This window comes from Artemia sp. Qi Xiang Cuo, chromosome 20 (genome assembly GCF_049724085.1).
Source record: "Artemia sp. Qi Xiang Cuo chromosome 20, ASM4972408v1, whole genome shotgun sequence".
Taxonomy (NCBI): Eukaryota; Metazoa; Arthropoda; class Branchiopoda; order Anostraca; family Artemiidae; genus Artemia; species Artemia sp. Qi Xiang Cuo.
This window is the reverse complement of record NC_142813.1, coordinates 41,596,100-41,607,469: the sequence shown is the minus strand read 5'-3', so window position 1 is coordinate 41,607,469 and position 11,370 is coordinate 41,596,100. Positions and strand designations below refer to the sequence as shown.

General features: G+C 34.9%; 1 protein-coding gene across 3 annotated transcripts in view; it reads left to right on the top strand.

The window, feature by feature from the left end:
• Positions 1–4,634: 4,634 nt before the first annotated feature.
• The window catches only part of LOC148940214 (KICSTOR complex protein kaptin-like), a 66,389-nt gene continuing 59,653 nt past the window's right edge, over positions 4,635–11,370 (top strand). For 2 of the 3 annotated variants that reach the window (XM_089106183.1, XM_089106181.1), the window contains exons 1-2: positions 4,636–5,006; positions 8,489–8,662. In XM_089106183.1, the coding sequence (XP_088962309.1) occupies positions 4,644–5,006; positions 8,489–8,662 (537 nt within the window). In that variant the 5' untranslated portion in view covers positions 4,636–4,643. Of the gene's footprint in view, positions 5,007–8,488; positions 8,663–11,370 lie in introns of all 3 variants that reach the window. The other variant, XM_089106184.1, reaches the window with a different exon arrangement.

Here is an 11,370-nt window from a genome sequence, read left to right as displayed (position 1 = left end):
CTGCTTTTCACTATCTTGCAAAGGGGTTAGATTAGGAAAATGAAACTTTCAGTAATGTGTCAAGGGCCAAAAACATACTCTGAAAAGGTTTTGCCAAGCTTCTATTTTCACCCTTTCCTTATTTTAGAGTCTTAGATATTTGCCTAGCCTGCTTGAAAACCTATTGAAGTTTTGACAAAACCACATTTTACCTTAATTTTCATTTAGCCTATCAGTTTCTTTTTCTCTGATTTTAGTCCTGACAATGGCATTCCTGTTATTTGAGTATAGTTTTAAGCAATATCAATGGAGTTTTTTTTCTAAATTTAGGAAATGTATTTGCAGATCTTTGAAACCTCATAAATTGGGATTGTGCAAAGTTGTGCAGCTGTAAACTTTTTTTGAACTTCATTTAAGCAGAAGATCTGTTTTTCAAGGTTTGACTTTCATAGCACAAAGACTTCTAAAGGTCGTCAAATTCTACTGCCCTCTAGAGGGAGGAGTGGAGGTAGGTACTTCAAAACACCCTACCTTCCCCAGAGATACATTATTCTGTTGACCCATTTCTGTTTTCCAAGATAGAAAAAAAGTATCTAAAATGGAATTTTGCCCAAATTTTCATTGATAGGCTATATATAGGCCTAGGTTTAAAGTTCCTTATTTTTACCTTGAAATTAAAGCACTTCTAATAGGTAATTGAAAGGTGACGTGACACGTTTTTAAAATAAACGCGCAAAATTTAAGAGGAAAAAATCACTTCAAATCCCTTTTATCTGTAATGCGTTATCTAATGGTTAATGGTTATCTCCAAAGATTTTCTTTTCCGCTTACAATCTAAAATTGAGTTGGGCTGCGCTCAGATCTTGGGCCATTTCCGTCATTGATGCTTGGTATAGCTTGTTGTTGCTCATTTTTACATTTATTTATTAATGCTAAATGCAATGAACTTTACAAAGCTGGTCAGACTAGGCATTCAAACATTAAACAAGACAATAAAAGACAACACTAATTACACACTTTATAACACCGCACAAGTTATAGTATTGTAACAAAATTGTTCTCGAAACAGACCACAAAAGGCCTATAATGGAATTTTGAAGAGGGTAATCGACTTTTGAAAGACTAGACTATAGGCGCTTTTTTGCGTGCACCGATCGGTTTAACAGATGACAGAATTGGTTCTACCAGTTTAAATGTTTGTCGCAAAAATAGACTTGTTTGAAACCGCAAAAAATTGTTTGTGATCAAACGAAACATTCTCGCCAAAATACCGGTTGTTCTTAAAACAAATGATAGATGATAGAATGACAAATGAACAATGATAGATATGACAGATACAACTATTTCAGGCGGTAGTGTTCCAAGTCTTCCACAAACGGCTGGACAAAGGGTTTTAACATCTTTCCTGAAAGACATGGTGGGTATATTTTGTACTGTTGCGTACGGGTAGCATTATATTCTCTTAAAACTGAAGAAGTGAGTTGGAGTGGCATTACTAATATGATCCCAACAATGTGGTATGTAATTATTATGTCAGGTCGGAACTAAAAACTATGCAATTGCAGTCCCTGCATTCTCTGGTGGTATAGTAAATATTTTCAAGCAGGGTACAAGTTTAATGATCCTTTGTTGTACTAGTTCCATAAAATTTTCCACAAAAGATATTTTTTGAAAGAAAAGTAAAGAGCTACATTAGACCTAAAACGTACAAAAATAAAGACAAATAACAATTGAAGTGTAAAATGAATGAAAATCACCATCAATAAATACAGTGAAAAAACCACAGGAATTACAACAATTAATCAAGAAACTTAAAACAATAAGACACTTAACAGAAATCACTTCACCACCTGCATAAAAACAAATATCACAGTACAAAAATGTAGGGAGGGGTGGGGAGCAAATTGTCTTTTTGGACAACTAAGAGGGTGAGTTTTGTTGTTTTAAGATTTTCTTTTTCAACGAAAACACAGAAAAAATTACTTTTTTTTACAAAAATACCCAAAACAGGTGTTTTCAAAATCTACGGGATAACTCCTCCCTCCCCAATTGACGCTCCGTCTAGATAACAAGGATCGAAGCCCTGATCACGAAGAAAAACCAACCCTTATTCCTTGTAAAGGCCAGAACTTTATTTGCATTTTAATAAAAACAATTCTTATTTCGAGCTATGAGTTTTAAATCGTCACAGCGTCAACAAAATAAGAAAATTATTTTATTAACCAAGATTACTGAAAAGATAAAGGGAAATAACCTTTTGAAAATATTTAATGCGTATTGATATTCATTTTTGAAAGTCTCAGCAATTTATATTTGTTAGCGTTACAAAACACGAAATATTTAAAATAAATTTTGTTTTTGGTAAAGCGCAAATGACGTTGTGGTCTTTACAAGACATAGTTTGTGATACTTCGGTTTGTAATAATTTTTGCTCGTTCTAAGTATAGCACGATTATTTGATGTAATTTCGGTTCATTTTTGGTTTCACTTATTTACTGATAGTGATTTAAGTCCGTTTTACACTTGAATTACCATATGGGTTTTTTCCCCCATCATCTGTGCAATTTAGCTCTTTACTTTTCTTTCAAAACTTTATTTATAGCAAAGTTTTTAAGGTGACTTTCATTCGTTTTTAGTTAAATTACTTTTTTTATTGGTTAATAAAAGAAATATTTGTAAAACCTTTTTCGGTTTTTCTGCATAAAAATCAAGACTTTGGCTTACTGTTCATACATTGGGGAAAATTTTTTAACCGATTTTAGTAGTAATTTACTACAGACCCTCACGTTTTTTGCAACCTTCACGTTCTTTTTTATGAGAATCTATCCTTTACGTATCTTATTGCTCAAATTAAAACGAAGATATTGAGAAATCGTGAAATTCTCGAAAAAGCCGAGCACATTATCCTGGGTCGATTTTAAAAATTTTGCTTTATTATATTCTTTCATCTTATGCTTCTTATTATCTTACTATTTAGATCTTTACTTTTTTGTCCCTTATAATACCTCTCTCTATGGTATATGACAAAGCAAAGAACCTTATCCTTAAAATAAATAGTTCTGTTAGTCAGAAGTTGCCTGACCTGAGGTCACTTTACATTTTTTCATAAAGGTTTTTTCTTCAATTTAGGCTTTTTGTACATTAACACTTCATGTAGGTTTTTCTTTAATTTTATGGTAATGTTACTCTGGCCATCAGAAGTAGCCAATCCCTTGTTTTTGATCATTGTACATGTAATCTTCGTAATTCTGATAGGATTTGAATTTAAGTCAGTCCATCAGTCAGATCAAACTTAAATTTCCTGACTGGCTTTTATGTTTCTTGAAATACTCCACCATTTAGTGTATATGTTTTATTCATTATTTTTCCCTTTTCCCTAGTATTTCTGGCTATAGAAACTCGGAGACAGTGATACCAATTTACTAATGTGTAGGGAAAAGCTATTTTAAAAGTCTAGGGGGTGGATTTTTTTTTGTTTTTGGGATTTTTCTACGAAAATAACGAAAAAACAAGTGTCTTTCAAAATCTAGGGGTCAATAAGTGCCCCTACTTGCTGAGTAGCACGATGGTATGTCTTCTTTTATTGTTTACTTATTGTATATTAATAAATCTATTATTAATAGATTATTAGAGAGTATTATAGACACTCTCTTGTGTCTCTAAATTAAACCCAATTAGAAATGACTATCCTACGACAGAATCTACATTAGACTTTAAAGGAGGAAGATGAATTTAAACCTGTATGCTGTGGGATAAGGAAACGTCAACAATTTCAATTCTAAAACTGGGTTAACCTGCCTGAGACTCCAAACGCTGACATACGAGTATTTGTCCAATAAGAGAGTCTCAGCTACTACCGTCGTTTACCCGTGCCGTTCAATCAAACACTTGGAAAACTAAGTCTCCCTGTTCGCCTGCCAGTCAGGGGACTTTTCGGTGATGTGTAAATCCTAAAAAACGATGGTCAATCCAAGACTTTAAGCGGGTAAGCCTATTAGATTTGGGTCAGTTGTTCGCCTTTGAGTCCAAGTAAATCCCCCGTTTTGCATACAAGTCCAGTGGATATTGTCCGTCATGAGTCAACCCAAAAATCTAGATCATCCCTTAGTTTTATGACTATATACCTTAGTTCTGCCCTAGGATGGATGATAGACTATCTATCAACAAATGAAAATGACATCATTTTTATACAGTCCTGAAAAAGGCTGAAAGCCAGTCTCCATTTGGCAGATTCTGCCATTCTGCCATCTTGCAGAGAAAGCAACGTCAAAGGTTGAAGTATCTACAAACTGCCAATACGGAGCCGGAAAAGAAGTCTCCATTGAAATAAAATTTGCAGATTGGCGGTGCAGATTTACAGAATCTGCAAAATGGAGACTGCTTTTATGCTAGCTTTGCCTCTCCCTCAGACTATCTGTCTTGGCTTTATCTGCAATTAGCCATGGCATGATGGAAACTGGATTTTAATTCAAAGTCAATGGACTTGGTCTCGGCCGATCCCATTTAATGGGAAAATGGAAAGATAAAAAAAATAAATATTCGCGGGGCTCCCAATAATTTGGCTTATTGTTTGGGTTTAGTTTTCTTCGGTGGTCAAGCTGAGCCTCAACGTAATCGGCAACCTAGGTATAGCAGCGTGAGATTTCGAATTACTGGACGCTGAAATGGCATTACTATACGCGAATCTTAAAGAGTTGCATTCACTGAGCCTACCTAATCAATCAAATGTCTATTCGCTCGCAATCCTTGAGGAAGTTGAACAAAAAGGCGGTGATACCTCAGACGCTGCTTTGAATGAACTTGCCAACAATAGGGCAAAAATTGTTTTAGCAGCATTAAGGAAACCTGTTCACCTATTTAGTTTTTCAAACAGGGATGATGACAGAAATCAGCCCTTCCCCACAGACAAAGAAATACCTTTTACATACATTCCACACCAAGCTGAAATTATTGCAATTAATGGATTTTACAGACCTACCAATGATGGGGCTCAAAGTTCTCTCATTATAGGGATTGCCATTATCAAAGTAAGATATAGGGGTATTTTGGGTAACCATGCATTAACAATGCTCGAGAAAGAAATACAACAATAACAAAAGAGCAGCATCATTAGGCTATATCCCCCATCTAATGTTCTACTCTGTCCTTCTGTGGTGTGAATTGAGGGCCTAGATTTTTTTTACTTGAAAAAAATCTAGAAGCATCAAGAGCTAGTAAATTTTTACCAAATCATATTATTGACTTACAAATAAAGTGAATATAGGCTACCACTGGATGCCTTTTTTTATGCTCTTTCCAAATGTAATAGCCTAATCATTTTTGTTGAAAATGAATTTTACTCCCACCCCTATATACCAATTCAGGGTATATATTTGCACATTAGGGGGGGTGGGGGTAAAGTTTAAACTTACCTCCCATTTACATCAGAAATAAAATTTACCCCAGATTCCCCCCCCCCCCCTTAATGTGCAAATATATACCCTGAATTTGTATATATAGGTGTGGAGGTAAAAAAAAATTCTGATAAAAATGATTATTATATTTGGAAAGAGCATAAAAAAGGCATTGAGTGGTATATTCATTTTATTTGTAAGTCAATAATATGATTTGGTAAAAATTTACCCAAGAGCCAAGTATGCAAGAAGTAATTTAGACTGTATATTTACCCTTGGGGGGGGGGGGGAGAGGAATTAAAAAATTTATTATCTTTTCAGGTTTTTTCATTGAAAATGTCTTTTATAGTATTTGTGTTGTAAAGATTTAAAAAAGGACAAATTTGCCCCCCCCTTTAGATATTAAAAAACACATTTTGCCTCTTCTTTGAAGTTTCATGATTAGACACCACTGCTTTCTGCATATAATGTCTGCCACTGTGAAAATTTAAATTATAAAAATTGGAAGAATAAAAAGAGTAAAATAACAAGATGAATAAAAGAAGATAAAAACACTGACATGACAACCACTGAAACCTGTCATGACCATTTTGCCCCCCTCCCACCTTCTGATATACCACTACACCTAGGCTACGTACTTAACAGTAAGAAAACACTATGATAACATTCTTTCTTAATATGTTGAAAGTTTCTATAAATCAGATTTTCATTTTGTCTTCCAATATAATTAAGTTTTTACATTTTTTTTTGTTAATAATTAGTCTAATATATTTATCTAACTGTTCTGATAGTTTCATAATGACATGACAATATAGAGTAGTAAAAGTATAAAATGCCCATTTTACAGAGGTGTGATTGTTTTGGTGGTGAAAAACAATATATTGATATATTGTTTAGGGCTTTATCTGGCCCTATTTGGATTGGAGAGGGGGAGAGGATATACAATTACTATAGTAGTGACCATTCTATTCAAAAAGAAGATTGTGTAATAGGGAACATAATGGCATTATTTTTTAGTTATCAATCATAGTGATTCTTCCTCAGGAGGAACCTTCATTGATAATTACTATAAATTTTTTACTATAAGGCAGGATTAAAAAAAATAAATAAAAGCTAATGCTTGATTTTTATCCTGAAGAACACTGAGAAAATCTTTTCATTACAAGAGAAGAGAAGAACCATTCAATTTCCCCTTCAATACTAGTTTTATATTTGCTTATGGTTACTGTTGTGACAAATTTGTAACACACACCCACTTCCCTCCCATTGCCCCTGTATAGTGCTAGGCTACATATAAAACTTTTCTGATTGAATTATTTTTTGTTGTCATTTCTCATCAATGGGAGGTTCATATGAAGAAAATAATGCCAATTTTGAAAAAAGACCAAGTCTAAGGTCCAATGAAGGTTTAGGAGGTATAGTATTACTAGCTCAATATTAAAATTCAGTAATTAAGAAAATTAAAAATAATAAGATAACAAGATGAATAAAAGAAGATAAAAAATACTGATGTGACAGCAATTGAAACCTTGACTTATCAAAACATTTTTTAGTTGGTAAATACTGCCATAAGATCTAGGTGGCATGCATCATTATAATTAGTATAAATGTTGCTAGTGTACAAAGCTACTTTCCATGAAAACAAACCTGAATTGAAATGAATTTTAGAGACCAAGTAGGTTGAGTTTTTCTGTATTCTAAAACCATTAAATTGGCAGTCTATTCTAGCCCAGAGAAAGATAAGACATTCATATAATGTGTTCTGTTTTCTGTCAATAAGTAGATAGGCTTTCTATATAACTTACACAATTTCACTTAGACTAGCAAATAATAAGAGTTTATTGTTAACCTCTGTATATAGCAAAGATGTACTAAGAGGAGTATGAAAAAAAGAAAAGAAAAACAAAAAAGACACTGACAAAAATTGCATACAATTATTGACAATATTACTTTTAAGTGCTCACTTAACAAGGGTAAGATACTATGACACTTTGCAACTTGCAGTGCAAGGCACTTGATAGAAGACATATCAGTAGAAAATAAATAACTTTATTACAATGGTCAGCAAATCTTGTGACAGTTCATCTGTTTTTGACAAATATCAAAACACTATACTGTCAGGAAATGTTAGTATTACATGTCCAAATAGAGATACTAAGAAAACACTTGCAGAACCAAAAGACCAATGATTAGATTTGCTTTTTATGAGAGGCAGAGAAATGTTTCCAAGAAGGTGTAAGAAACAACACATGTGGTGTTAAAAATGCATTATATAGCTGACCAAGGGTTCACCAATCAAATTGGCCCTTTACCCTGTCAAGCAGATCATAAGAATTTCTGAGTTTTTCTTTCAAAGAATCAATTGGAAGCTGTCTTGTGGATCTAATTGCCATTCCAAATGGAAGGCATAATAAATACCTAAGTAAACTGGAAGATGGAATTGTAGCTGGACCAAATCGGATTGTATCATTGAAGGTGGTCTCTGGTCCATAAACAAGAAGCTCAGTTTTGGAAGTATCAACAGAAAGACCATTTTCATTCAGTCTAGAGAAAACAATATTAATTGCATTCTGAAGTGCATCTAGATTATCAGCTAAAAAAAAGAAAGTCTGTATATGACAAGTAACTTGCATTGATGAATGGCTCTATTAGGTATGGCAGAAAGTGTCAAGTGACTGCTCTGACAGTATTATTAAATATTATGGGACTTAAAACAGAACCTTGTTTAACACCTTGGTACACAAATATGATCTCTAACAGTACCTTATAAATGTATCCAGATTAAAGCTATCTTTACTAGGCTGCAGCTATGGCTGCAACTGTGACCATTGTAGCACTCTATGCTTGTCTGAGGTGTGCACATGGCTCTTTGCTTTTCTTTGAAAAACTCCTTTTTTGTAATAGTTTTTCAAATAAATTTTCTGGATAGCTTGGAAAGTGCATGTTGTAGATTTTAGCAGATGACAGCTGAAGTGGAAGGGGATGTTGTTAAATACAAAATAAGTGCTGTTTTGGCCATAATATCTTAGGGATAATCCTCCTCTCTGTTTTTATGTGGAAGTATGACTGTTTTGTTTTTGGCTCCAATTTGATGCATAATGATAATGTTCTTTTAGCCTGATGAAAGTGGTGGAACTAAGCAATATCTAAACATGTACTCAGAATATGATATCACTGAAAAGGATATGAAGTTAGAGTCTCTTGCCCTCAACTGCTTCTCAATAGAGCTTGGATTTATACCTTATCAGCTTTCTCATTGGATGTTATTTCAGGGAAACTTACAACCAGAGGTATTTTGGAGGTTTTTCTTCCTTTTTTTTACTGATGATGGTAGTTTTATTGTCTTTATACCTTGCACAAACATGGTGGGAGCTATACCTGAAAACCTCTGAGACTGTTGGCTATTGTTTAAATCTGCCTGTTACAAGGCATTCAGGGAGTGGAAACTCTCTAGGTCAAGGGTGCCAGCAGAAATTTTCCAGGAGGGGGGCCAAATGTCTAAGTATCAGTGGTGATTGGGTGACATGGAATATATTTCAGGAATTTTTTTTGTAGGAATAAGATTATTTTTAAATACTTTTAGGAAAGAACTCCCAAATAAAAAGAGCAACTAAATTGCCTGCAAAATGAAACAGCATACAGTAAATTTTAAACTACAAGGATTCCTGGCAAAAGGATCAATTTGTTTAATCAATTTGTATAATCAATAATATATATATATATAATAATATATAATCAATAATAATATATGATGGGCGTGGGGGAGGGGCTAGTTCCCCTCCAATCACTTTCGACTATTAAGAAGGGAACTAGCCCTTTTAATTTCCAATTAAATGAGCCTGTTTTGAAGTTTCTACAACAACACCTTCTTATAAAAACATTATATGCCCCCAGGGCATAACTTAAAACCCTTGCCCTGAGGGTTGTGGGAGAGTGTCCTCCTAAAAATCATATTTTCTCTCTGGAAATCAACTAGCCTACGCTAATCAAAATGGCTATCTCAAAATTCTGATTGGATGTGTTTGGGGGAATGATGTGCGTGGGGGGCTAGTTGCCCTCCAATCACTTTCAACTATTAAAAATGGCACTAGCCCTTTGAATTCCAAATCAAATGAGCCTGTTTTGGAGTTTCTACGACAATGCCTACTATAAAAACCTTATATGCCCCCAGGGTATAACTTAAAACCTTTGACCTGAGGGTTTTGGGGGAGTGTCCTCCTCAAAAACATATTTTCTATCTGGAAGTCAACTATGCTGAACAAAATGGCTATCTAAAAATTTTGATGGGATTTGTTTGGGGGAATGACGGGTGTGGGGGGGGGGGGTGCTAGATGACCTCCAATCACTTTTGACAATTAAAAAGGGCACTAGCCCTTTGAATTTCCAATAAAATGAGCCTGTTTTGAAGTTTCTACGACAGCGCCTTCTATAAAAACCTTATATGCCCTCAGGGCATAACTTAAAACCCTTGCCCTGAGGGCTGTGGGGGAGTGTCCTCCTCAATAACATATTATCTATTCCTAAATCAACTACGCTGAACAAAATGGCTATCTCAAAATTTTGATTGGATGTGTTTGGCGGAATGATGGGGGTGGGGGGGGGCTAGTTGCCCTCCAATCACTTTCGACTATTAAAAAGGGCGCTAGTCCTTTGAATTTCCAATCGAATTAGCCTGTTTTGAAGTTTCTACGACAACGCCTTCTATAAAAACCTTATATGAGAGAGATAAGAGATAAGATATTTATTTAAAAAAAATCTCTATCACAAGCCCACAAAGGGCCGAATTCGGACTTTGGAGTCGACAACAAATAAATGGTTACACTAAAAATGCAAAGAACAACAACGAAATAGAGAAAACCATAGTGAACATCATTTAAAAGTCAATAATTAAAACTGTATAAAAATCAATTAAAAAATTAAAAAAAAACAAAAATTGGTCAAACTAAACTTAGAGCGAGACATAAATGCATTAAATATGCCAGGTGCATAACTTAAAACCCTTGCCACGAGGGTTGTGGGGGAGTGTCCTCCTCAAAAAGATATTTTCTATCTGGAAATCAGCTACGCTGACCAAATTCCTATCTCAAAATTTTGATTGGATGTGTTTGGGGGAATGATGGGCGTGAAGGGGAGGGGGGTTAGTTGCCCTCCAATCAGTTTCAAATATTAAAAAGAGCACTAGCCCTTTGAATTTCCAATCGATTGAGCCTTTTTTTAAGTTTCTACGACAACTCCTTCTATGAAAAACCTTATATACCCCCAAGGCATAACTTAAAATCCTTGCCCTGAGGGTTGTGGGGGAGTGTCCTCCTCAAAAACTTATTTTCTATCTGGAAATCAACTACGTTGAAAAAAATGGTTAACTCACAGTTTTGATTGCATGTGTTTGGGGGGAAGATGGGCAAGGGTTAGGGGGGGGGCTAGTTGCCATCCAATCCCTTTGAACTATTAAAAAGGGAACTACCCCTTTGAATTCCCAATCGAATGAGCCTTTTTTGAAGTTTCTACAATGCCTTCTATAAAAACCTTATATGCCCCCAGGGCATAACTTAAAACCCTTTCCCTGAGGGTTGTGGGGGAGTCTCCTCCTCAAAAACACATTTTCTATCTTGAAATCAACTACGCTGAACAAAATGGCTATCTCTAAATTTTGATTGGATGTGTTTGGGGGAATGATTGGCGTGGGGGAAAGGGGGGCTAGGTGCGCTCCAATCACTTTCGACTATTAAAAAGGGCATAGAACTCGCGATTTCCAATCTAATGAGCCCCTTTTGAAGTCTTCACGACGACCCCTTCTGTATGAAGTGCCCTGCTTTTAAGAAAACAAAATAATAAACTGTACATTGTGTCAATTTTGATCTTATATGACCTCAGGGCATATCCTAAAACTCTTACCCTGTGGGTTTTTGGGGATTTTCCTTCTCAAAAAGGTATTTTATTTCATGAAATAAGATACTGCTAAAAAAATGGCTCTCTGAAAATTTTGATTGATCGGGTG